At 46.5% G+C, this 27,399-nt stretch overlaps 1 protein-coding gene across 1 annotated transcript in view; it reads right to left on the bottom strand.

The window, feature by feature from the left end:
- Positions 1–335: 335 nt before the first annotated feature.
- Positions 336–27,399, bottom strand: part of LOC133370532 (IgGFc-binding protein-like) — a 46,102-nt gene continuing 19,038 nt past the window's right edge. The window contains exons 7-21 of the mRNA XM_061596980.1: positions 25,744–26,308; positions 22,751–23,349; positions 21,243–21,822; positions 19,192–19,391; positions 18,162–18,303; positions 16,095–16,423; positions 13,885–14,458; positions 12,438–13,033; positions 10,332–10,896; positions 9,347–9,939; positions 7,651–8,221; positions 5,612–5,811; positions 4,439–4,819; positions 2,262–2,548; positions 336–485 (exon numbers count right to left, since the gene is read on the bottom strand). Coding sequence (XP_061452964.1) covers positions 476–485; positions 2,262–2,548; positions 4,439–4,819; positions 5,612–5,811; positions 7,651–8,221; positions 9,347–9,939; positions 10,332–10,896; positions 12,438–13,033; positions 13,885–14,458; positions 16,095–16,423; positions 18,162–18,303; positions 19,192–19,391; positions 21,243–21,822; positions 22,751–23,349; positions 25,744–26,308 — 6,192 coding nt within the window. The 3' untranslated portion in view covers positions 336–475. The remainder of the gene's footprint in view (positions 486–2,261; positions 2,549–4,438; positions 4,820–5,611; positions 5,812–7,650; positions 8,222–9,346; positions 9,940–10,331; positions 10,897–12,437; positions 13,034–13,884; positions 14,459–16,094; positions 16,424–18,161; positions 18,304–19,191; positions 19,392–21,242; positions 21,823–22,750; positions 23,350–25,743; positions 26,309–27,399) is intronic.

Genomic DNA, 27,399 nt, shown 5'->3' with positions numbered 1-27,399 from the left:
CAAGCGAAATCCTTACAACAGCAGGCACTGATGCTAGTAGTTCAAAGCAGCCTTTATGGACAGAATGCTTAGCCGTCTGTGATTCATAACTGGGCTATGGGATTTGAGAAGCACTGGCTGGAAGGGAATCTAAAGGAAATCCTGTTTCCCAGATGCCTTCTTAAAGAGTCTAGTAAAACCGATGAGTGTACCCCAGCTTTCTATCTTATCTCATTTTTTAAGAGGAACATGCAGTCTTGTACCACCCCAGCCTCCAGTTTGGTGAAGTATTGAACACAGAATTATTTCTCTAGAAACAAATTTGCAGATATCTTTATTGACATTTACTATGTACTTGTACTTTACAATATCCTTGTTTTTACAGCTTGTTCAGGCTTGGCAAGTATCCATGCTCAAAGGCCATATTGTGAGAAGCAGCTGTGGGTGATGATCACTGATGCAGCATGCAGGAGCCTGTCTTGATGGTCACTTTAGGCTATTCCTCACTGGGAGAGGAAAAGAAGAATTAGGCTGTGTTCCTATATCCACTTAGCTGAAATTAAGCCCCAGTGAACTGAATGAGACTTACTTCTGAGTAGACAATATAAGCTTGTGTTGTCAATTGCTCTTTGTGATCTGAAGTCAATCCAGAGGTACTCAGCAAGCAGTCCAGAAGGACCATGATTTAATAGAGGGGTGGGGGACCTGTGACCTCCAGAAGTTGTTTGACATCAACTCCAATTGTTCTTGACCATTGGCTATGCTGGCTGATGGGAGCTGGAGTCCAAAAACATACAGAAGGCTGCAGACTCCCCACCCCTGACTCAGTGGTACAGCACTTTGGATTGTATGCAGAAGGTCTCAGGTTTAGACAATGCAACTTCCATTGAAAGGTCTCAGGTGTAGTCAATGGCAACTTCAACCTTCCGTTGGCAGGTGATAGGAAAAACCTCCTGCCTGGAGGACACTTATTCACGAACAGATCTCCCGATCTCAAACGGCCACTGGGGGAATCTGATTTTGACTATGACAACGGTGCTAGGAGAGGATGGGGTGCTACCTGTTTCTCCCAAGCCATTTGACCCATGTAAATCACTCCCCACCATGACCACCACCGATACTGACATGGTCACATCCGCACCATAATTTTAAAGTCCTCTTATACCACTTTAACAGTCATGGATCACGTGGCCAGGATGTTAAGTACCTATATTTTTCACACATGCTTAATGGCAGCATATTTGAGTGATTAAATCAGGAAATCAATGGGAGAGTGGGGTGTCAAACAGAAGCCTCTATAGGTACTTTAAAGTAAAAAGCAAATCAAAAAATGTCAGGAAATCCATTTGCATAGCTCCCATGTCATAACTGCTCTAGCCTCTAGTAGCCAAGATATGGCATGCAAGTCTACAACTGGATGCAAGCTTGGGCAAATGTTTCCATGTGCATTTCAGGGGAACATAGCAGCATTTGGAAAAACAGACTGCTAGAGGATTTTTTTAGTTTTAGTTTTATGTTTAGCTATTTCAGTAATAATGTGACCAGTATTGTTGGCTCAGTATAACTAGTCAAAAGGAGCAGATCAGCAAAGGGCCAGTGATTGGAACATAATTGTTTGAATGCTGGACTAGGACCTTCAAATCCCCACTCGGCCATGAAATTCTCTGGGTGACCTTGGGGCAGTCATAATCTCTCAGTCTAACCTACCTCACAGGGTTGTTGTGAGGAGAAAATCAGGAAGGGGAGAACCATGTTTGTACACTTTGAGCTCCTGAGGCAGCCTTCCCCAACCTGGAATCCTCCAGAAGTTGGATTACAGCTCCCATAAGCTTTGACTATTGGCCATGCTGGCTGGGGCTGATGGGAGTTGTCCTCCAAAACAGGCTGGGGAAGGCTGTCGTAAGGGCATGCCTACGCTATGCACTGAAGGCATTTTCAAACCTATTCAACCATCATGAATTAGCCAAATATGCAATGGGAATTCCTGCTCTGTGAATCTGGATGCATGGGAACTCTAACCAAGAGTTCTCAGCTCCCTCACAAACCTACAATTCCCAAGGGTGCTTTGGGACAAGAAGACATGGCAGTGAAACTGGTTGTTAATATCAGTTTACATGGTTAGTGTTGTTGTGCCCTGAAGAAGGGATGGTGGTGAGAGAACGGAAGGAAACAGCTGTGCCTTCAAAATTCTTTCGACTAGATAGGGCTGCTGTTCAAAGCACAATGGAGATGTCTAGATTAGGGAGTAAATGGAGCACTGGAATGATCGCAGAACTACTCACCAGCCAATGAAGTCTCTGGCCTTCCAAGCATCAATAACTTCAATGATGCTCTCCACCACCTTCCCATTGGGTTGTATCAGGTCATCAGAGCTGTCACCATTGAAGTTTCCGCAGGAAGCACACAGCTTGCCTGCCAGGCTGTCTTTAACCTTCACTGTCACTTCCCCTCTAAGGCCAAAGAGGACCTGAAGACCAGTCCCATGGTTGATTGTAACAACATCCTGGGAGAGGCTCACAGACACAACTTCAGAGACAGTGGCTGGGAGTTGCACTGGCTGTCCATTCACCTAGAGCACAAAGGCAGAGAGAAAGAGAACATGGCACCTATCAAGGTCATTTAACTCACTGAATTGTGGGTCGGGACTCAAAACTGGGTCATGGGCCAAACTCAAGTGGGTCACCCCAGGGGTACAACCACCATTTTGTCTTGTGTTTAGCCCTCCCTCCCCAGCATTTCAAGATGAGGAATAAGAGAGAGTAGATGGGGGCAGAAAGATGGGGGCATGGAGAGCGACAAGGGGAAATTGGAGTACAGGGTAGGACCGTAGCTCAGTGGTAGGGAATCTGCTTTGCATGCAGAAGGTCCCAGGTTCAATCCTTGGCATTTCCAAGTAGGGCTGGGAGAGGCCCCACTCTTGAAACCCTAGAGAGCCGTTGCCAGTCAGTGTAGACAACACAGAGCTAGATGGACCAATGGTCTGGCTCATTGTAAGACAGCTCATAAGTAATGGGGGAAGGAGTAACTAGCCAGTTTTACTCAAAAGCAAGGTGGGTTTCTCTCCCCAATTCACACAGAGAGTGTTTGTAAGGATGCTACATTTTCTGGTGCAGTCTTGTGGATGACAAGACACAGGACTCTTAACATAAGGGAAAGAGCAGAATGTAGCAACCGATGTCATGATTGTCTCTGATGCAAAAGAACAGGAAGCTGGATTCAGACCCTCCTTCTCTGGGGTCTTTGCAAGTCTTTCTCTGCCCCCCACCCCTATACGTCTGGGATTCATTCTCAAATGTGGGATTACTTCTGCTGCGGGGGCATATGTGCCACATCCCTTGCACAGGGATGTTACTATCAGGCGCCACTACAGTCCTTTCCCACTCTGTACTAGGATGCTTTCACACAACACCTATGACACCCAGGTCAAGGTACAACATAAGTGAACTGAACTCTTGGGACCATCTGCAGCCAGAACTGGCTTTCTCTTTCTACAGGAGAGTTGGTTGGTCCTGCTGCCTGCTGATACTCCGTGACTAGGATGCCTGTACCTCCTTGCCACAATGTATGGAAGTAAAGCTCATCTTTGGGGCCATTTCTAGCTCTTTCCTCCATGGGGCATACAGCAGGGATGCAGCAGAAGCTTCACACATCAGGGTCAGATAAACTGTTAGGCCAACCAATGTTGAACCCAGTAGCTAGCATGACAAAGGAAGTTTCAGAGCTGGAACTCTCTGGAAATGCCTGCTGCTTCAAAGCAGGCAGGACCGGAACTGGAGCAGACTCCTCCCACTGAAGCAAGCAGGACTGGAACTGGAGGAGGCTCCTCCTACAACCATAAAGTAATTTGCATAGCCCTCCTTATGAAGCAAGTGGGAGGAGTAACCCATTCCCAGATAGTCTCCACCACCACTGAAGGAGAAAGGTTTGCATCAGCCACGTAATTCTGGCGTGTTAAGATCTATTGTGCAAAGCAGAAAGCAACACAATGAAAGATGCTCCCTCTCTCACAAATTCTACCTGCTCCTAACTGCAGGGCCTCTCTGTGTTAAGGATGGATAGATCAGTCTATTTTCATTCCATGTCAGTTTCATGTGCGTTCAGTCATAAATCCATCCCGTCCTATTCTCTGTGGATTTTTTTTTTAAAAGCACCCCAAAATTGGATTTTTAAAAAAACTGTACATATTTCCCCCTAAAATGCACGTTTTATGCATTGTCCTCTTTTTTTTTGCACAAAATTGTACATTGTACTAATTTCCCCTCTAAAAATACCAATTTCTTGAACTAAGATTCCATCACAACATTTAGAGCCATGCACAATCAGAAAATTAGTGTTCCAAGTCACATATTTGTCTTGGGGGGGATAGACTGGTTTGCTTAAAAATGCAACCCAAACCAAATTCTCTCCCATCCCTACTGTGCACCCATATGGCAAGAGGTATCAAGTCAGGGTTTCTTACCCAAGCCTCTTTGTTCTTGTTGATGGCAATAAAGGCCTCACGGAAGAAGACATAGACTGCAGCACCAGCCATGACCTGCCCATCAGCACAGTCCCTTACATCCACCACCACCCGGAACCAGGCGCGGGCTGCGGTGTCACAGAGAGAGACAACCTCATAGGCTCCACGGTAAAGTATTTCCCCTGAGACACCGTCAAAGGTGGTGAGCTGAGCTCCTGCGGTGAGAGTACACTGCCCTTCCTGCTTCACACAGCCGCGTGCACCATTCTTGAGCACACACGTCTCCCCTTTCTTGCAGCTCATTTCTTCGCAGGCGAGTCGGCCTGAGGCGTGACAGGTGCATTTTTCAGAGCAATCCCTGGAGATGATGCTTTCTTCAGCCTAGGAGGGAATTCCCAGACAAACAAGTTCATGACTTGTGCTGCTCTAAAAAATAAAGCTTTTGTCCTGACATTTTTGTCCTGAAAAGGGAACATTTGCAAACTTTTGACTAGAGCTGGGCTGATAATTTCAGCCTAGCTTCAGTTGACAATCCCAAGGAGTGAAAGGAAAACACCCCTGAAGATTGGGGATGGGCAAGAAAAAATTCAGAGAATTTCCAGGGAGAGGGGGTGAACTTTTCTTCTTTTTTTTAGGTGTGGTTGGCTATGTGCCTTTTTTTAACCTATAAAAACCAGTGTCGTGGTTGATCCAACATTACTTTCTCTGCTTTCGCCCTGCCACATTTCCAGATCTAGAATGCCCAAAAGATCTAGACTGTGGACATGTGACAGGGAGGAAGCAGAGAGTATTGCCGTAGATTTGTGCCACCCCACAGGGCTTTTTCAGCTTCTCAAAAAGAAGATCTTGCTCTTTGGTCACATTGTCTAAAGAACAACAGTTAGCCAACCCCCATGAAATTATCTGTTATTTCTCTCTCTCCCGCCAAAGCAGATTAAAATCCTCCTCCTTCCCCAGTATTTTCACAGGGACGAATGGCTCTGTGAAAGAGGAGTGGGAGAGAGCTTGGGTAGTTTTCAGTTCTAGTCCTACTCAGAATAGACCCACTGAAGGTAATAGACATGACTAACTTTGGTTCATTAATTTCAACGGGTCTTAGTTCAGTGCAGCCTGTTTTCTGGACAGCTCTAGCTTTTACCATATACATTGGAAAGACAAGTATATTGGACCCACCTTGATGTAGCGCCCGTCATGCACACAGCCACACCTTTCCATCGGCACACATGTTTCTCCATCAGACACATAGCTGGCATTGCATTGGCAGCCTTCAAAGCATTTCTTGCTGCACAGGGTGGGAGCAGATAGGCCTGCACATGTCAGGTCGCAGGATCTGGTGCACAGCTCATAGTGACTGTTGGCTGGGCAAGAAAGGGCTGAAGAGAGAAGGAAAACACAGTGACAACATTGCCAAGAAAAGTTTCCTCCTTTCTCATGCATACAAGGAGGAGATCAATTCAAAGTGCTGGTTTTGACTTATGAAGCTCTTTACGGCTCAAGACCCCAATATCTTTTGGAATGCCTCTCCCGATATGAACCTACTCGGACCCTTAGATCTTCCTCAGAGGTCCTTCTCCAGGTCCCCCCTCTGAGGGAGGCTCAGAAGGTGGTGACAAGAGACAGAGCCTATTCAGTTGTGGCTCCTCATCTGTGGAATATGCTCCCCAGTGAGGTCCACCTGATGCCTTCATTGTCATCTTTTCAGCACCAGGTAAAGACATACCTTTTTTCCCATTTGACAGATTGAGATGATGTTTTGTTTTAATACGCTGCTAAACCTTTCTGTGGCTGCATGGGGGTGCTATTGCTATTGTTTTGTTGTTGTTTATCGTTATGTTTTTATAGTGTGTTTTATTTGTTTTTACATTGTGTAAGTCACTCGGAGACCTTCGGGTATCAAGCAACTAATAATAATAATAATAGGGACAATTCAATGACAGAAGTAATGGCAATTTAGCAATCTCCAATGCATTCTCCTTTGTAATATGCTAAGGGATTTTATGGTGGTGTTGAAGCCACTTGCAGTGACTGGATGAAATCCCATAGTATTTATTGTTAGAGAGGGATGGCACAAGCAGAAAATAAATATCTCTGTCATTGACTGAACTGACTGTCCATTTCTGTTTCTCTCAATTTCTCATTTTCCCAGGCAGCACAGTTCTCTATACTTCCATATCTGTTTGGATTTTTTTTTTTAATCTGCAACTATTTTTAGAATGCATTTTTAACTGTCACTGTTTTTAGAGTGTTTTTCGATTCTTTTTAGTTTGCGTTTTATTGCTGTTGTTAAAATGTTTTGTTTTAACTGTGTGTGTCACCCTGGGCTCTTGCAGGAGGAAAGGTGGGATATAATAATAATTTAATTAACAACAAGAAGAAGTCCTCATGAAAATTCATGAGTGCTTTAGTGTGGATTTCTCCTAACGCACACATTTTTGCAAAGCATTTCCCCCCAATATAGTGCATTTTTAGCAGGTTATTTCCTTGAATTTTATGTACACTTATGTACATTTTATGTACACTTTTCCCTGGCATATGCATTTTTGTATACATGACTTTGCTGCAGAACCACACTGCAAAATTCAGGGAAGAGTGAATTTTGAAGGACGGCTGTGCTTCAGTATGTGCATTGTTTCAGAAAGTGCAAATTAGGTAGGTTTGCCTTTAAATGCAAACTGAATTGAAATTTCTCTGCCATCCCTAGATACTAGAGAGAGGCAGAAAACAAGCTTAAGGTGGGGGGGGAGAAGCTTAAAACTAGGAAAGATTGATCCGGGGGGCTGAGAAGACACAGCCAAGGGAAACAGAGATGGAAAATGAGAGGTGGGTCTTTTCATTACTGTTATTGCAGTTAGATTCTGTCCTTCCTCCAAGGACCTCAAGGGGGCCTATATGGCTCTCCATACCCGCATTTTATCTTCACAACAACCCGGTGAGGTAGGTTAGGCTAAGAGATAGTGCCTCGCCCACGGTCACTCAGTGAGTTTTTGTTGCTGAATTGGGGCATGAACCTTGGCCTCAACAGCCTTAGCCCTATACTCTAACCACTACACCACACTGGCTGTCAGGCAAGAGGGGATGGAAAAAACTGAGAGCATGGACAGAGAGGGAACCTGCACATGGCCAGGAGCTGCAGAGAGATAAAGAGCCATAAAAGGCTGTAGACCTATAGCAGCCGCTGCCCTCAGGAAAAGCAGATCCATTTATAAACTTACGGCAGAAGGAGGCTGTCCTCCAAGCCTTGACATTGGCTCCAGCTGCTTGGCACACAGCTACGTAGGCCTGAAGGCTCTGGCAGAGGATCTCCTTTGCCCCATTGGCAGCACACAAGTCATAAAGGCAGTGATTATAGTACTCAGTGGGCTTCACCAGGGAGTGGCACTCGCTAAAAGGGCCTGATGCTGCTTGAATCAAGCCACAGGAGTTCTCAGCCTGGTACGGCCTTGTCTGAACAGCATCACACAAGGAGCAGTGCTGCCTGCAGCCATCCAAACAACCGGCATTATTGATTGACACCTTCCAGGATGCTCCAAATTCTGTCACGTTCTCTGTACTCCTCTGATCAGGCAGTTGAAATTCGTCACCCCTGTTACCGTTGAAGTTGCCACACAGGCCACAGACGTGTCCTTGATACGTGCTGGGAACAGACAGCAGGACATAATGGGAGGAATCATACAGGACCTTGAGGCCAAAATCTGTCTGGAGCACGATATTCTTCCCTTCTTGGTTTACCCAAACCTCTCTTTTCTCTATGACCACTGGCAGGGCATGAGTCTCTCCATCCACCTGTGCAGACAGAAGAGACAAATATGTGAGCCATTGGATTAGAATGCACAGGGCAACTTCATGTGTTTCCAAGGTGCAAGGAGAAGGGAAGCATGAGTGAGCCAACCAAAGAGTTTGAACTTCCCACCCCCATCCAGTCTGTACAAACTGGAACTTCCAACATTGAGATGCATGAGTAGCTGTTATGATCTTGGCACAATGCACTGTGTCATTTTATTAGGTATATTTGTTTTAAAATTGCAGAGATTTTATTTCTATTTACATTTTATATCGCCTTCTTTTTAACATTTGATTTTATCTGTATTTTTAACAAATATTTTATAGTTAGGTAAATAGCTTAGAGGTTTTTTGTTGATTAAGTGGTATATAAATCCTGCCAATTAAAAAAAAATTTAGGATAGCCCATGTAATTTTTTAACATGCAATTTTATTAAGTGCATTTGTTTTAAAATTGCTGATTTTATTTACATTTTGATAAATCTTAATTGTCTTTCAAGTTTGATTTTAATTGGCATTTTTAATGAATAGTTTATATTGTTTTGTGTAAACCAGACCTCTAGATAGGGCTGGGAAAGACTCCCTTGTCTGAATCCCTGGAGAGCTGCTGCCAGTCAGGGTAGGCAACACTGAGCTGAGCTGAATCAATGGTCTCACTCAACAGAGTGCAGCATCCTGTGTACACCATTTATTGGACTCAGTTACAGACCTGGGAAAATTTGACCCTAGAAGATCAAGACTACCAAGTGAAATGTAACAGCCCTGCTGGAAATACAACTCACTCGGTTCATCGAGTTTCTCTGAGGAAGTAGGAGACATTCACGTAGTGACTATTGTGGGCATGTCCACACCATACATTTAAAGCACATCCAATGCACTTTGAAAGCACATGACTTCCCCCAAAGAATCGTGGGAACTGTCATGTTCCCTTTACAGAGCTACAAATTTTTAGCACCCATGAAAAAATGGCATTCTCTGTGATTCTTTGGGGAAAGTCATGTGCTTTAAATGTGCATTGGATGTGCTTTAAATGTATGGTGTGGACATGCCCACAACAGTTGCTTGTTTGTGGGCAGGAAGGAGAGATCTTCTAGTTTCACAGTAAAACGAACAGAAAAGGGGACCTACCAGAACCTTCCAGGTCATCCCCTTCACAAGACGAATGACATAACCATGCACGGTGATGACAACGGTCTTTGCCACAACTCTGCCTTCACCTGATCTCTCGTTCTCCACCACCACCGAAAAGTGTGCAAGCTCAGGATCACTGCTGCAGACTTTGGCCAAGGTGTAAGTACAGGAACCTGAGAAGTTGAAGGTCTGCCCATCAAAGGTGAAGTAGTGAGTTCCTCCAGCCACACTGCATTTGCCACAGCCCACGGAGTGGCAGCCTTGGATGCCATTCTCCACCCGGCATTCCTCTTGAGCCCCACAGGAGACCTTCTGACACTCCATGACTCCATTGTCTCCACAGCGGCATCTGTCATGGCAGGAGGAGTTGGGGACGAAATCATCTCCCTTCTTGTAGTACCTGCCTTGGTACACACACCCACAGTCCCCGATAGGAACGCACTGATCTCCACTCAGGACGAACCCAGCATTGCAGTAGCAGCCTTCTTTGCAGGACATCTTACACCCATCAGGAGCTGAGAGGCCATGGCAGGTGACAGGGCATCCATTGCCACAGAGATCATAGTGGGAATTACGGGGGCAGGAAGGGCCTGGAAGGAAATGTCAGAGACCATGAATAGCTGAGCAAGAAAAGGGGGCTTGCATGTCTCTTGTGCAGACAGAAAAAGGGGCTGATGGAAGTTGTACTCCAACAATATCTGGAGACCCACAGGTTCCCCACCCCTGTTCTAGCCAAAATAATTCATTGAAGAAGTTTCAGGGCAGCCTCAATTTGTAAGCTTTTTTTAAAAGCTATTGCTGTCCTTTATTTTATCATTATGGCTACGCCCCACCCAAACCTTTGACACCACTAAAGACCAACAAAAAGGTGAACTTGCAACAGGCATGTGAGTTGTTCCTATTCCAGCCTACTGATGGCATTAAGAAAGGCCATCTGTCCTGATCTGAGGTGCTACTAAGTGAAAGCAAATCCACTACTTACTGCAGAAGGAGGCTGATCGCCACTGCCCAATCTGGATCCCTTGAGCTTGGCAGGCTGTCACATAGGCACTGATGGCGCTGCACAGAGTATCATGGTGGCCCTTGTACTGGCAGACATCAATGACACACTCATCAAAGTAGGCTGTTGGGTCGATGGCTTCATGGCACTGCCTGAATGGCCCATCCTTTTTGATGAGGATCCCACAGTACTGGCTCTCCTTGTAGGTTTGTTTCTGTGTTTCTCCACACACTGGGCAGTTGCTGGCGCATCCATTCACACAACCAGGGATCTCACCTATCTTCCAGCTCTCTGCAAACTGGTTGACATTGGCTGCCAGGCTCCCATCCTTCATGATCAGATCATCATTAGAGTTCTGGTTATAGTTGCCACAGAGGCCACAAACCGCCTTGAGATAACTGTTGGGAACAGTGACGTGGACGAGTCTGTTCCAGCCAAAGGTTACAGTAAGATCAAACTTGGTCACTATAAGGACATGGGCTCCGCTGATGTAGGCCTTTATCTTATCTTCATGGTAGAAGGGCAAATCCACAAATACTCCATCCACCTAGAGAAGACACAGAGAATGTTGTCAAGATACCGACACATAGGCCACCAGTCCAGAAAAGGCAATAGAGGAGAGCAAATTAAGAACTCAAAGGAAAGGTCTGTTGCCATGATGGGGGAACCTGTGGTGCTGGACTCTAATCCTCATCATCCCTGACCATTGGCTATGTTAGCTGTAGAATATGGGAGACAATGAGTAACTGAGACAATTTCATAGGTTGTACAGATTCATCTCCTGGAAGGCTGAATCAAATGAACCAAAGGTGCCTTTGAAGTGGAATAAACTGAGATTTAGGGGAAGTTGACCATAGTTGATTTGTAGAGCATCTGCCTTGCATGCAGAACGTCCCAGATTCAATTCATGGCATCTCTTTGTAGGACTAGGAATGTCTGTGTCTGACACTCTGGAGAGCAGCTGCCAGTCAATTTAGACAATACAAAGCTAGACGGGCCAATGGGAGTGGCTCACTATAAGGCAGCTTCCTATGTTCCTATGAGCTTTAAATTTCATTACATTGTTTAAATCACATGTGCATGGAGGAAGGCAATATGGACACTATAGTCATTGCATTTCCATAGATAATGAAATGGAAATGGACTGCCTTCAAGTCGATCCTGACTTATGTCGACCCTATGAATAGGGTTTTCATGGTAAGTGGTATTCAGAGGGGGGTTACCATTGCCTCCCTCTGCGGCTAATCCTCCCCAGCTGGCCAGGGCCTGCTCAGCTTGCCACAGCTGCACAAGCCAGCCCTTTCCTTGTCCGCAACTGCCAGCTGGGGGGCAACTGGGCTCCTTGGGACTATGCAGCTTGCCCACGGCAATTACCAGCACCATCTTATATGATACATTTGAATGGTACCCAAATGCTCAACTGGCACTGACGTGCATAGCTGCTGTTTGGGTATGTCTAAATATGATTTGTAAGATAATTTATCAGGTGTGATTTCCCCCCCTTTTGAGTTCAATGGGGGGGCGGGTAGAGTCCAAGGCCACTTATTTTTCAATTGAGTTAGTAAGATGTACTGAGGTATACAAAGGATAAAATCAAATTCATCTTATAGAATCATTTCAGTATATTGCGTGGGATCCCTGTAAGGCAGCCTTTCCCAACCTGGATGTTGCTAGACCATAACTCCCATCGGCCTCAGCCAGCATAGCCAATTATCAGGGATGATGGGAGTTGTAGTCCAGCAACATTTGAATGGCACCTAGTAGGAGAGGGCTGGTGTAGGGAAACAGATCATCTCAGGAATTTGTACACCACCATCTTTTAAAGCGAAACCAGTATTATTATCAGCATTTTACAGATGGGTGTTTTGAGGTCGAGAGATTACTTAAAGCTGATCAGTGAGTTCACTTAATGAGCTCACACTCGTGATCATTATGTCAGGGAGGGGGAACCTGTGGCCCTCCAGACTGTTGGACTCCAACTCCCATCTGCCCCAAACAGCATGGCCAACAGTTCAGGGATGATGGGAGTTGCAGTCCAGTAACTTCTGCACTATTCTGCATCATTTCTTCTCCCCTTGCCCCCAATACCTGGATTGTGTGAGGGTGCTCCTGGCAGATTATAATGGTTCTGTTGTAGATTTCCATTGTAACCACAGAAGAGAATGGCATTGTCTTACTGCCTTGGCTGTTCTGGATCATGATGGTGAATGGGGTGAGAGTAGGGTCCTGGGAGCAAAGCCCAACCAGCTGATAGATGCACGTGCCGGCAAAATCATATCTCTTCCCATCAAAGGTGGCGTAGTGATGGTCCCCAGTTGCTGTGCAAGTGGCATAACCGATGGGATGACAGCCCCGGATCCCGTCCACTGTCATGCACCTTTCACTAGCCTTGCAGCTGGCTGGGTGACACACCACCATGCCCAGGCTTGGGTCACACCTGCAGCGAGACCTGCAGCTCACGTCAGCCCAGAACTCCTCCTCTGGCTTATAGTAGAGACCATCATGGGTGCAGCCACAGCTCCCCACTGGGACACATTTGTCAGCACTGAGTATGTAGCCTTGGTCACACTGGCAGGTTTCCACGCATGGCTTATCGCAAGTCGAAGGAGCAGAGCGGTCAGAGCAGCTGGCTGGGCAGGCGTTTCCACAGGCCTCATAGTGGCTGTTCTCAGAGCAGGGCAGAGCTGGGAGGGGATAGAGAGAAAAAGCCTTTGCAATAAATGGAGAGATCAAGTACCAGAGCAACTCACCATCACCTCCACAGGGTCATCTACAGGAGAGGGAGACGGAGGCAGGAAAAGACCACCTCAGGACCTCATCCAGCTTGACTCCTCTCCCACCCTTTAGTAAGGATGTGCTAGAATTCCATCCAATTTGGATTTGGTGCTGAATTTTCCATTAATTCATTTATTCTCTATTGTTGCAGATTAGGTTTTTATGTAGCAATTTTCCGCGGCTATTTTCAAAAACAGATTTTTTTTTAAAAAAAATTGCCTCTAAAATATTGATATTGAGAAAAGTAATTTTATTGCTATTTTCTTTCATTTTTCAATATTTCCTTTCAAAATATCAATATTAATATCAATATTTTGGGGGAAGAAAAGAAATCAGATCAGTAAGAGCAGAGGATAGTGGGCAAAGAACAAAGCTGAACATGCTGGCGTATTAGGTAGACAGGATGTTTTTGAAGCTGCACTGGCTAACGGATACTGTGGGAAGGATTACAGGAGATAGGAATTTATAGTATTTATTGGTACTCAGTTAAATCATGTGATAGGCAGCAACGTTCAAGGGACTGGGCTTCCATGAATTTCTAAGATGTGCCTGTAGCATTGTATACATGAAGCGTTTGTGAGTAAACTATTTATTTTTTTACTTTACTGGAGACAGTTTGATTGCCTTATTCTGCTAGACTGTGTGAGCCAACACAAAAAGGGGAAGGGGGGACTATTATTGCTCATTACCATTTTTGCCATTTTACTCTGCTAGAGATCAATCCCAAGACTTCCCTCCCACTCTGCCAATTCATTCTCACCACAGCCGCTTTGTGCTCTCCAGTCATGGATGATCACACCTTCCTTGCGGCAATTGGTAGCATAAGCATCCAACGCTTGGCACAGGATCTTTTTGGCACCACCGTTGAGGCAGACGTCATAAAGGCAGCTATCAAAAAAGTTGTCAGGGTTTAACTTGCTGTGACATTCATGGAAGGGTCCCTCATCCAGCTTGGTGAGAAGTCCACAGAATTCCTCACTTTCAAAGAGCTGTCGTTGGCTCTCGTCACATGTCGGGCAGTTCCCCTGGCAGAAGTGCCAGCAGAATGGGTCACGGTCGTTCACTTTCCAGCTCCCAGCCCACTCCACCACAGAAGCAGGCTTGTTGCCTGCTGGAGTCAACATGTCGTCATCTGGGTTTTGGTTGAAATTCCCACAGAGGCCACAGATGGTGCCGTAGTAACTGCTGGGCAAGGTGATCTCCACTATCATGCTCCAATCGAAAGTAACTACCAGGCCAAAGTCAGTTTGCAACACAGCATTCAGGCCGCTCTGGAAAAGCCACAACTTCCCATCCTCCAGAGTTATGGGCAGGCTCGTGGTGATGCCGTTCAACTGGAGTTAGGGAAAAGAGCAATCAGTATACTCGTTTCTGCAATAGGGCCTTAGCTTGCCAACTCACATGCCAGAGATTGTGTTGTATGCACTGTCCATAATTAAGGGATGGGCAAGAATTTTGATTCAGTTTATATTTCAAGCTGAATCTATCAAATTTACAGTTTCCAAAATAATACGAGAACCAAAACATAGGCATCCTTTGAAATTTGCACTTAGCTGAATTTTGTGATGCAGTTTGCCATTATAAAAATGCATATATCGGGGGAAAGTGTGCATAAAAATGAATATATGAGTGAAAACATTTGGTGGGCCACCGGTCCCCCAACCCTGCAATTCTTGAAAGATATATGTGGGACCTGCAAGAAAATGTTGTAGTGTGAGGTGCTGCTCTTCAGGATCCCGGACACTCCATCCCATTTCTCTTGTCCTCCACACCACTTTTCAGTTCCTGTTTACTACCTCCCTCCATCAGTCAGCATTATGTGGTCACTGAGCATGCTCAGTCCTCATTGGACTGTTATGGAAGATTTTCCCCAATTAGGTTTCCCCCCCCTTAATCTTTTGCTGTATTTCTGCCAACCTTGGGGTTCCCCAAGCCTGAAATGCCTCTCTTGTGCATGGGTGGTACCATTTGGGGTACATAAGTGACTCAGAGCCTGAACATTGGAAATGGAGGGAATGACATGCTCATCACAGTGTTTATTACAGTCTCCAGTGTAATCCACCTTAACTTCTTGCAGGGGATTTCTGTGGTTTCAGGCACATACATGATTCTTGTATCTTGTAGGAAATCTGAGTGTTTGTCCTGCAACATGTTCCGAAGGGCCAGGTGGATGCACATCAACAGTAAGAAGGAGAAGCAGCAGGACCAGCAAGCTCCAGAGAGGCTTCCTGTTGGGATTTGGGTCTTGGCAGGGGCCCAATTATGCCTACTCTTGACACCAGCCCTGCTCTTATGGCCATAGAGAACATGCGCTGCCTGCATTGTGACTGAACAGCTCCAGAACTAACTGTATCCCCGAAAGCCCTTGTATTATAGCAAGGAGATCTGGTGCACACCACTCACTTGGAGCAAGACCTGATCATCTTAACGTGCCCTACCTCTGACTTGGCTAAGCCTTGTGCTAAGCAAGAAGAGGGGTGGTGAAGCTGCCTCTTGCTAAGTGGACCCCTGATCTCTAGCGCATGGGTGGGGAACATTTTTCAGTCCAAAGCCACATTCCCTTCCAGGCATCCTTCCAGGGGCCACATGCCAGCAGCGGGCAGGGCCAGAGGGCAGAGCAGGCAGAGCAACCAATGTGAATTTTCCCTTTGTACAGTATGCTAGTTTCTGTACACACTCACAAATCCTTCCATATCCTCCATCTAGGCGGGCAAGAGGCATTATCAGAACTGAAAGACACCTTCCAGCCAGACAAAATTGCTCAAGGAGGATGCACATCATGGTCAGGAAGGGGTGTGGCCTGGGGATAGGGGCTTGGAAAGGGTGTGGTCTGTGAAGAGTCCTGAGGACCATTTAGAGACTCCTGCATGGCTGCATTTAGCCCCCAGGCCTGAGGTTCACCATCCCTGCTCTTGTGCCAAGTAAATCCCTGAGGGCTCTTCCCTGCAGCATTTTGTGCAAAGGACTCACCCGGATTTTGCCCACTTCCTTCCTATGGATGGAGATGCTGTGCCCGTACACATTGATGTTGGTCTGTCTCACAAAGGACATGGTCTGGCTGCCCCGATTATCATTCTTCTCATCCACAGAGAAGGGCACCAAGGTGGTGTCGTTGCCACAATACTTGGCAATTGTGTAGGTGCAGGTGCCCTGGAAGTCAAAGTCCATCCCATCGAAAGTGTGGTAGTGAGGGTCTCCCCAGCCCCAGCAGGTCTCGTTGTAATCTGGGACACAGGTTGCTCTGCCGTTCTCCAGCTTACACGTCTCCTTGGTACGACACTTGAAGGCTTTGCAAGGGTCTAAAGAAAGAAAGAAAGAAAGAAAGAAAGAAAGAAAGAAAGAAAGAAAGAAAGAAAGAAAGAAAGAAAGAAAGAAAGAAAGAAAGAAAGAAAGAAAGAAAGAAAGAAAGAAAGAAAGAATGCAGTGGGTTTGGTGCAGGAGCACAGGTCCTGCATGGGAAGCCTTTGGTAAAATTGTAGCGCTCACAGAAGTGGTGTGCATCATTGCATGGTTATTTTACTATTATTTGGATGGATTATATCCAATGCAAGTCCTACTGACCCATTGAAATTAATGGACACAAATAACTTAGCTCCATTCATTTCAATGGATGTACCACTCTGAGTAAGACTTACATGGATACAAAAACCTGTGTGTGATTTGAAGTGGTCAAGATTAGCAGTAATTTCTGCCACAGAGTTTCTTGGCCTGCTATGGCACCAAAGAGGAATTTTACCTCTTTCAAAGAGCCTGCTTCTGCCTGCTCTGGCTGCTTTGACTCTGTGCCCTTTGCAATCTGGGGCCATCAGGGTAGTACTTTGAGACAGAAGCCCAAAACAGAATGAGCAGGGGGGCTCCCAAACACAGCAGGGCTGCCTTACCACATTTTGAAGTAAGTGAAGTTATGTGCACCACTGCCTACAAATGGCAAGAGAGGGGCATAAAACCATTAAGTCCAAAGGTCTAAGTCATTTCCAGACTGTTATTATTTGGGGGCGGGATTCAGTGATGTACCAGCAAATTCAGGTTGCACAAATAAAGTTGATTTGCCACTCTTATGCAAAAAAACCCCCCTCCTTCCCCTCCAAAATCAGACTTTTTGCAATAAGGCAAGTGATGGGAAAATGCACTGGAAAGAGTATGTAACAATTTCTTGATGCAATGTTGCATCATATCATTGACAAATCAGAATGTTTATTGAGAATGCTCAATAAACAGCTGACATTGTCTAATCTCCCTGCAAACTTTGTGCAAACAAATCAAGATGAATGCTCAAAGAACAGGTTGCTCATTAGATTTATATCCCGCCTTTCCTCCTAGTAGGAGCCCAAGGCGGCACCTAGGAGCCCAGGGCAGCAAACATTGCATGAACCACTGAACCTGGGGGCTAGTTAATCATACAACTGACATGTCAGGGAGGTGTTTAAAAGACCACAATCCTCATCAAGCCAGTCCTATTCTTTTGGCAGCCAGATACTGCATTTATTACCCTCTGTGCAGCATTCTGTTGAGAACTGAGACTATAAAAGGGCAGACCTGTCCATTTCAGTCTCTCATTTTTCCACTCTTAAATTCAGTTCTCTGCCTTTCCACTTTTTTTAAAAAAGAGTTCTGATAGAAATTCATCAGCATCTTAGTCTGAATTTCAATTATTATTATTATTATTATTATTATTATTATTATTCAGTTTATAACCAGTACTTTCTCCCCACAAAAACTATTTTTGCAAGTCATTTTCTCCAATGCCATGCATTTTTGTATATTATTTTCACTAATATATGCATTTTATGTACATTTCACACTAGTGTTTGCATTTTTCTACACCACACTTGACTGAAGACTTGCACTGCAAAAATGGGAGAAGCATAATTTTCAAAGACGGCAGTGTTTCAGGTTGCATATTGTTTCAGTAAGTGTGAATTAAATAGGTTCACCCTGAAATGCAAAGAGAGCCAAATTTCTTCCTCAACCCTCGTTGAGACCTAGGTTAGTTAGATGCTGAAAGTGACTCCTTCTGAAATGCCTTTTGTCGCTCACCTTTATTGATGCAGCTCATGACTCCATCCTGGACCTTGCAGGTCTCGTCACTGGTGCAACTGTGTGACTCGCAGGTGACTCCTTGGCCTGGGATGCAGCTGCAGATTTGCTGGCATTCATTTAGCAGGACCTTTTCCTTGGGCTACCAGGGCATTTACCAAGGGAAAGCAAACCATTAAATGACTGACCATCGCAGTCTTTACTGACAAACACATCTTTCAATTAAATCAGGTGTGGGAAACCTTTGGCTTTCCAGATGTTGTTGAACTACAACCACCACCATCCCTGGCTATTGGCCACACTTGCTGGGACTGATGGGAATTGTAGTTCAGCAACATCAGGAGGGCCAAAGATTCCCCACGCCCAAGTTACATGAAGAGCAGATTGGGGATCAGGTCCCTAAACCATGTGCTCTAGCCACAATATTGCTCTTCCAAACCATTTTACAAAAAGAAAAGGATCCAGGCTCACGCTTTGGAAACATCATAAGTACAATTTGAAATCGGTCGACAACTTCATAAGAGAGCTGACAGATAGCTCAGCAGAAAGAGAAGCCTCGAGAAAGATGAAGCATCGTTGTGCAGATTAACTGAGTGGCAGAACAGCATCCTTTCAAGCAAGGGTAACTAATCCTTTTCAGCCCCAGGGCCACACTGAGGGTTGCCAACCCTCCGAGGGACATATACCTAGTACATAGGTGGGGCCAAAGGCAAAGGTAGGTGGACCAATGAATGTAAATTAATTTTACCTTTCTATAGTAGGCTAGATTTTACATAGGCTCGCAGCCCTCTTTAATATCCATCCGGGCAAGCGAGAGGCATTATCAGAGTTCTAGCCAGGGAAGTTGAAAGTGGTATGGCCTGGATAGAGTCCTGAGGGCCACATTCTCCCCCCAGGGCTGAGATCCCTCTCCAGGCTAGTTGAAGATGCAGCAAAGGTCTGGCTCATTGTTAGGCAGCTCCTTATGCATCTCTCCCTACCCTGCAGTTATTTAAGGCAATGCCGCACTATCTCCTCTAGGGGACAGCACCTTATAATAAGTTCCATTGTCAAAGCATCCGCAGCTCTCCACTGTGACACAGCCGAGGCCATCAAAGTAGAATCCATCATCGCACTGGCAGCCCTCTGTGCAAGTCTCAGGGCATATTCTGGAGTCAGTGATCCCAGCGCAGTCAGTGGAGCAGAGATCAGCACAGAACTCGTAGTGGCTGTCTGGAGGGCAGCTCAGAGCTACAACAGAGAGGGATTTGAAAAAGATATATGACTGATTTTTTTAAAAAAGATATTTGTGTCCATAGTTGCCAAGCCTACTCTGAACCAGATGTCTTCCATGGGGGATTATAAAATGAATGCTATGGGCAGCGTTGGTTGCAAAAAGGCTGATTTGCCGAACTAGAAGGAGATGGATGTTCCCTTCAGTTTGCTAAATGTCAAGAGGTATTCCCATAGTCTCTCTTCAGATATGAACTTGGTGTGTTTAAAGTGGCCTTCCCCAACCTGAAGCCCTCCAGATGTTGCTGGACTACAATCCCCTTCAGCCCCAGACATCATGGCCAATGGTCAGGGATGATGGGATTGGAAGTCCAAAAACACATCCAGAAGAGAGCAAGTTGGGGAAAGCCAGTTTAAAGCACCAAGAAGAGATGTTTTGGGAGTGGTGTATATCAAGCTCAACAAATACAACAGAGATCAAATCAGTTTCAAACTATAATATCAGAAATGACTTAAAATGCCAGCTGGAATACAAAAAAAAAAAGTTGTCAGTATGGCTGGATGTTAAAGAATCCCCTCCACCCCCCCTAAAAGGCAAATGTGAAAACTTTGGAACGAGATTTAGGCATGTTTCCTGCTGTGCAGGAGCTAAAGAGCAGGCACTCATTATAGTTAAGTTACATTACAGGGTATACATGCAGAAGAGTAGTTGTTCAGGATTGTGGAGGGTCAAAAACGCCTTACTTTTGGGGGAGCAGGGTCCCAGCCAGATCCTTACATATGTGCCAATCAGTCAGCCACTGAGAAGAGTCCTTGTCGTTTCATGCTGATTGGAGCCAATCAGAGTGAAAGGAGGTGGAGTCTGCCACTGAGAAGACTCTTCTCAGCAGCTAACACAGCCTCCCATCATGTTGATTGGCTCCTAGGGATGTCTGTTGGAGTGGAGTGTGGACTCTGTGAAGACACAGAGAGGAAGGGAGACGAGGGGAAATGGAAAAGGGGGTGTGGCTGTCAGCGGGCATGTTGTGACTATCAGGAAGGGACCCTGCACGTCTGAATTTGCCACTACACTACTGTATACATGTCTACTCAGAAGTAAATTTCCCTGGGAAGTGGGCACAGGATGGCAGCCTAGGCTTTGGTTTAGGGTTGCATTGGGTGAGACAAAGGGCTCATGTGCCTTCTCCCCCTTTCTCACCTTCTTTCTCTCTCTCTCTCCCTCTCCTTTTATTTTGTTCCCTTTCTCCCCATCAAAGCCAATGCTGGCTCTTTTCCAGTAGCGGCAGATGTAGTAGATCAGAGCAGTGGAGCCATCCTCCCAACACCACTGTTGCTACAGGTTACCTGGCTGGGGTTGAAGCACGGGCAGGGCAGGGCAGTTGTGAGGTTGGAGCTGCACGGATGCACCAGCAGAGCCAAGCTGGTTCTCCTGCCAGTGCACCTGCACAGCCCCAGCTGCACTGCTGCCCTGCCCTGTCCCATCCCAGCCTTATCGAGGAGGTGGCTATGCTGGTGTCAGGAGGGTGACTACACCGCTCTGTCCTACCACACTGGCCACCATTGCTCTTTTCTTGGGTTTTACTAATTTTTAAAAACCTGCAATAAACTATAAATGAAAGGCAACACTTTTGAACCACATCAACAGGAGGAGGGTGCAGCTCAGTGGTAGGGCATCTGCTTTGCATGTAGAATGCCCCAGGTTCAGTTCCCGCAATCTTCAGATAGAGCTGGGAAAGGCCTCTGTTTGACACCCTGGAGAGCTGCTGCCAATCAGTGCAGACAATACTGAGCTAGAGGGACCAATTTGACTCGGTATAAGGCAGCTGCCTGTGTTCCTATCAACCTGCCATTTGGCATTCCAGAACTCACGACAGAAGGATGGACTCCTCCAGGGCTGGATAGGGATCCTGGCTTCTTGGCAAGCAGATGCATAGCTCTGGATACTCTGACACAAGGCCTGGCTGTCCCCGTTGCCCAGGCACAGGTCATAGATGCAGTTGCTGAAGTACACATTGGGGTCCACCTTGCTGTGGCAAGCACTGAAGGGGCTGTCAGATGCAGTGAGGATCCCACAGTAGTTGCGCTGCTTGAAAATATCCTTTTTCTTTTCTTCACAAGCTGGGCAATTGTTCCCAGAGCATCCGTCTGAGCAAGATCCATCTGCCCCAGGAACTGGAACCTTCCAGGCAGCACCAAATGCAGCTATGTCAGAGGTTGTCCTGCCGTCGGGGAGCAGAAGCTCATCGTCCTTCTTCCCATTGTAGTTCCCGCACAGGCCGCGCATCTGGCCCCGGTAAGTGCCTGGGACGGTGACCGTCACACGGTAAGCCAGGTCATAGCTCGCAACGAGGTCAAAGTCAGTTTGTATGATGACTTTAGTGCCATGCTGATAGGCTCTGAGGTGTCCATCAGAAAGTGCAACAGGGAGGGACCGGAACACTCCATTAACCTGGAAGAAGAGGACATGCTTTCTGCAGATCTCTAATAGGTAGTTGCCATTAAAAATTTAAACATTTTTGCTATTAGAGATCTCTATGGACATTTTTATCCCCTGATGAAGGCCCAGTACATTAGAGGCCAAAACATATTGGGCTTTCTGAAGAAATAAGTTTTCTCTCAGCGTTTTGGGATTGTTTCTTTTTCTTTGTGGTTCAAAAAAATACTAAAATGCATATATGATATTGGGTGTAGGGCAGGTGGGTGCGGCCGAAACAGCCATGTGGGCCAAATGGGAAGGCCTGGCAGGCCTAATTAGCAGGGCCGGTTGTAAAGGGTGGCCAGGTGAGGCACTGGCCTGAGGGCCCCTGGAGCTACATGGGGCCCTCCGCTCTCCTTCCGCGATCTGCGGAAACATCCGCAGACCTCCATCCCCTGCTATCCCCCTGCTTTACCTACCTTTCCATTTTTTGCGGCACACAGATTTGCCATCAATTAAGATGGCGGCCCAGGTTTCCTTAAGGGACTGAAGCCTCTGCCGCCATCTTGGTTGATGGCATGCATGTGTGCTACATGCGCGCATTGCTGCCATCAGCAAAGATGGCGGCAGAGGCTTCAGCCCCTTAGGGAAACCTTGGCAGCCTTCTTAATTGATGGCAAACCTGTGCGCACCACAAAAAACAACTGAAAGGTAGGTGAAGAGTGGCGATAGCGGGGGGATGGCGGGCGGCGTGGAAACTCCTGTCTTGCGGTCCATGGATCCTTCCACGGATCACGGAAGGGGAGCGGAGGGGCCCAGGGCAAGCTGGTACCCAGGGGCCCCGGCATGCCTGGGGCCGGCCCTGCTAATTAGGCCTGTGGGGCCAGAGGCTTCCCACCACGGGTTTAAAGGGTAGTATGTACACTTCCCTGAGCTTCTTGGGCAGCATGAAGACACCTACCTTGATCTGTCCTTTCTTGTTCTGCATCAGGGTAAGAGTGATGCCGTAGACATCCACAGAGACCATCTTTGTGGCAGAGACTTTTGCGTTCTCTGAGGCCTCATTCTCTTCAACAACTGTAAAGGCAGTCAGGTTCTTCTCGCCTGCGACGGCAGTCTTCGCAAGGATGTAGGTGCAGGTGCCCTGGAAGTTAAAGTGGACTCCATCGAAGGAGACATAGTGAGGATCACCAGAAATAGAGCAAGTGGCCGAGCCAACTGGCTGGCATTTCTGGATGCCATCCACCACCCTGCATTCCTCGTCAGGGCCGCAGGAGAATTCCTTGCAGGTGACTGCTCCGCCAGCTTGGCACACGCACTGAACATTGCACTTGTGGGTTGGGTAGAAGATTTGCCCGGCGGAGTAGTACTGCTCCTGGTAGACGCAGCCGCACTGGGACATGGGGACACAACGGTCACCACTGAGCACAAAGCCTTCATTGCAGACGCATCCTTCTTTGCAGGGTGCTGAGCAAGGCAGAGAGGAGTAGAGGCTGCTGCAGGTCTGTTGACAGCTCCTGGCACAGAGCTCGTAGTGGCTGTTTCGGGGACAGACCGGCTCTGGAATGGGAGGGTTACAAGAAACATTTTCCATCAACATCAACACCTCTAGTACTGACACTACACCAAAGACTGTGAGAAACCCAGTTTGTGATGACCACATGGCTGTGTTTCAGTTCACACATTGTTTCAGAAAGTGCAAATTAAGTGGGTTTACCTTTACATGCAAGCTGAACTGAATTCCTCCCCTGTCTCTAGTGCCATGTGATCTTCCCTGCACCCTCTAAACTAACCCCTGTTGCTCTCAGGTTCAGTGGGGATGCTGTTCCATCACCAATGTTAAAGTAAGATCCAACTGCTAGTCCTGTTGGTTTCTGTTAGGACTGTGCACTGGCTCCAGACAAATAGCGAACTGAATCGGGCCATTCAGGTTGATCTGGGATGTACCCCAGATCACCCCAGATTGGATTGGGCCACCTAGGGCAATCTGAGGCTGTCAAAAGAAGGGACAGCATGTTGAATTGGAGTTTAAAGCCCTAATTAATCATCCACAGGGGTGACAAGAATGGGGAGAAGGAAACATAGTCAGAGAATCTTGTCTGTCCTTTCTCACTCTCCGTGCCGTCAATCACATGTTTAGTTAGCATTTCAAACCCTGATTAAACATGTGGTTGGGAGGTGGGGGAGAGAAGGAGATGATAAAGGAAAGAGTCTCTGCCTATGTCTCCTTCTTCCCTCTTTTGGCATTTTCCACATGTTTGGGTTTAAAACCCCAATTAAACTGGGTTGTTCAAGACCTCCAGATAGGGCCTGAACGGAAATGCCGAATCAGGCCCCCAACCAGATTGGGGCCCACAGCCCTAGTTTCTATACATGTCATGGATAAGGGCTGTAGAGCATCTGCTTTGCATGCAGGAGACCCCTGGTTCCATCTCTGGAAGAGACCTCTGGCTGAACTCCTGGAGAGCTGTTGCCAGTCAATGTAGACAATACGTAACAGTGCACCTGACTTGATATACAGCAGCATTCTATGTTCCTCTGTAATGGGGAGTTGGGATCTTGTCTGTTCTCAGGAACAAAATGACTTGGGCAGCACTCACTTGGGCATAGGGTTGCCAGGCTCAGGGCCTGAAAATGATTCTGTATCTTTAAGAGAAGAGACAATTCAGCCAAGTGCAGGTTTTCTTGCAACACTATAATGGGAAAAACCACAAGGTGGAATTCTCCCTTCCCCCTGCACAACTTTTAAAGATACAGAAGACCTCTTGGAGGCTGGGCCCGGCAACCAAGAGGTCTTCTCTACTTTAAAAGTTGTGCAGGGGGAAGGGAGAATTCCACCTTGTGGTATTTCCCATTACAGTGTTGCAAGAAAACCTGCACTTGGCTGAATTGTCTCTTCTCTTAAAGATACAGAATCGTTCTCAGGCCCTCAGCCTGGCAACCCTAGTTGGGCAGCCACAACATTTGTGGTAGCTCCCACTTCTCATTCATATTTTGATGTAGATGCTTCCTTAGTGCAGGGGATTTGAAACCTGGCCTCCCAAATCCTAGTCCAACACCCGAGCCCTGGGCTGGGGAACCCTTTTCAGCCTGAGGGCCACATTCCCTCAAGACTAACCTTCCAGGGACACATGCAAGTGGTGGGTAGATCCACAGCAAAAAGTGGGTGGAGCAATGCATGTGATCTCTATCTTTGTACAATTGGCTACATTCCAATCACACAAATGTCAAAGCTTTCTGTGTACACACACACACACACACACACACACACACACACCTATCCCCATCCAGGTAAGCAAGAGGCATTGCCATAGATGAAGGACACATTCCAGCCAATCAAAAGCACTTAAGAAAGGCATAGTGCAGGGGGTGTGGCCTTGGGAAAAGGGGTGTGACCTGAGGGTGGAGCATGCCCGTGGAAAGTTCCAAGGGCCAGATAGAAAGGTCTGGAGGGCCACACTTGGTCCCTGGGATTGAGGTTCCTCATCCCTGCTCTAATCACTACACAAACTAGCTCTCCATACTTCCACACTTAAATGGAAGCAGTATATTACAAGCATCTCTGCATTTATGTTGAGCATTGCATGGAAGATAATCCTTTAAACAGTGAAAGGGACTTGTGATGCTCCAGATGTTGTTGGATTGCAGCTCCCATCAGCTCCATCCAGCATGGCCAACAATGGCCAGAGATGATGGCAGATGGAGTCCAGCATCATCTGGAGGGTCAGATGATTTATAAACACTCAGTGCAGACATGCCTTAGGGCACTGTTCTTCAACTGCAGGTCCCCATATGTTGTTCGACTACAACTCCCATCATCCCTGACCATGGCTAGCTAAGAACGATGGGGGTTGCAGTCCAGCAACATCTGGGGACCCGAGTTTGGAGAACACTGTTCTAGGGAGCTCCACCTTCTTCCCAACAGCAGGTGCAGCAAATTGGAATCATACTTACTCCATAATATGTGGATCCTCCAGATATATATGGTCACCTGTAAGGTTTGACAGGCTGCAGCATAAGCAGCAATGATGTGTCTCAGCACAGCTTTCTGACCATTAAACATACAGTAGTCATATACACAGTCCAGGAAAAACATCTCTGGGTCAATTCTGCCATGGCACTCCCTAAATGGGCCCTTCTTGTCCACCAGAAGTCCACATTCTGTGCTGATGCCTCGTTGATGCTGGGCAACGTTTTCCAACCCTGGACAGACCCCGGGGTTCACTTCTCCACATCCCAGGGACTCTGCCACCTTCCAGCGCTGGCCCAGGGCTGTCGAAACTGAGGCTGACCCAGAGTCACCGGATGTCAGGTCATCTCTCTTGTTGTTGAAGTTGCTGCAGAGACCACCGAGGGCCCCTTCATAGGTTTTTGGCACGGTGACGGTGAGACGGCTTTGGAAGTCAAAGATGACGGTGAGGTCAAAAGCTGTTTGGATCACAGTATCCCATCCCATTTGGTAGATGAGGATTTGGTCCAGTCCCACGCGGTAGGGCAAGTTGGTCAGCAAGCCATTCACCTGGGAGCAGAGACAAATTGGAAAGAGTGAGTAGAAAACCTCATGCTCAAAAACTGGTTATATGTCTCTGAGCTAAGCCAAACTATGGCTTAGTGCCAGGGGTAAGGAACTTTTTTGATTTCATGGACCAGGCCCTTATCAGGACCAACCTCATGTGCCAAATTTGACAAGTGGGTGGGATCAACCACCTATCAATAACCTTATATCACCTTATTTTAGGTGCAAGGTGCTGCTAAAACAAAGGCTTTATTTTATCCCCCCCCCTTTATTTTAGCAGGGTACTTCGATGCTTCCAATGAATCAGGAAGGAGTTTGCATCAAAATTCAACCACGGGTTTTCCCTACTGTGTTTTAGCAGGGGTTTCCATACAAACCTCTTCCTGAATCAGGGAATACTGGGAAAAGGTGCATGCAGTGAACACATGGTTGAACCCTGCCCTCCCACCCATCAGTGTGCAGGCTTCCAGAGAGCAGGTTACAGCCACTTTGCTCTTCCTCCAGTTCCGCTGCTGCTGTTGCAAGTTCAGCCATGGTTTGGTTTAGCATGTCTGCATCTGTGTTGAAATTGCTTTTTAATATGTTTTTAAAGCTTTTTTAAAAAAATTGTAAAAGATGTTTTGTTTTAATATGTTTTTAAGGATGCTTTGTTTTGATATATTTTAGTGTGTTTTTATGATATTTTAAAGTGTTTTTAGTGCTTTTGTTTGCCGCTCTGGGCTCCTACTGGGAGGAAGGGTGGGATATAAATCTAATAAAATAAATAAGCATGTCCACTGAACCTGGGCTCATGGTTTATCTTGCTTCAGCAGTAGTGTAATAGCAAATTCAGAAGTGCAAGTTCCCTTCATGATGGTCATACTATATCCCTTCACAGCCCCCCCTTCTAAGATTATATAACCTTCTAAGTTACAATACAATGAGCTTTCAGTCTTTTACTTTGTTTAGAGTAGTTTCCCATAGTAATGCATTGCAACGATGAATGCAGATCTCCATACATTGCCTTACGCCTAGAGCTACTATTTTCTGTGCACATACATGGGCAAATGTACTAAGATGCAGTAAGATAAGGAACTTCCTTTACTGAATTTCCC

This window comes from Rhineura floridana, chromosome 15 (assembly GCF_030035675.1).
Source record: "Rhineura floridana isolate rRhiFlo1 chromosome 15, rRhiFlo1.hap2, whole genome shotgun sequence".
NCBI classification, from domain to species: domain Eukaryota; kingdom Metazoa; phylum Chordata; class Lepidosauria; order Squamata; family Rhineuridae; genus Rhineura; species Rhineura floridana.
Note: the sequence above shows the minus strand (reverse complement) of the source record. Positions and strands in the feature narration are given on the sequence as shown.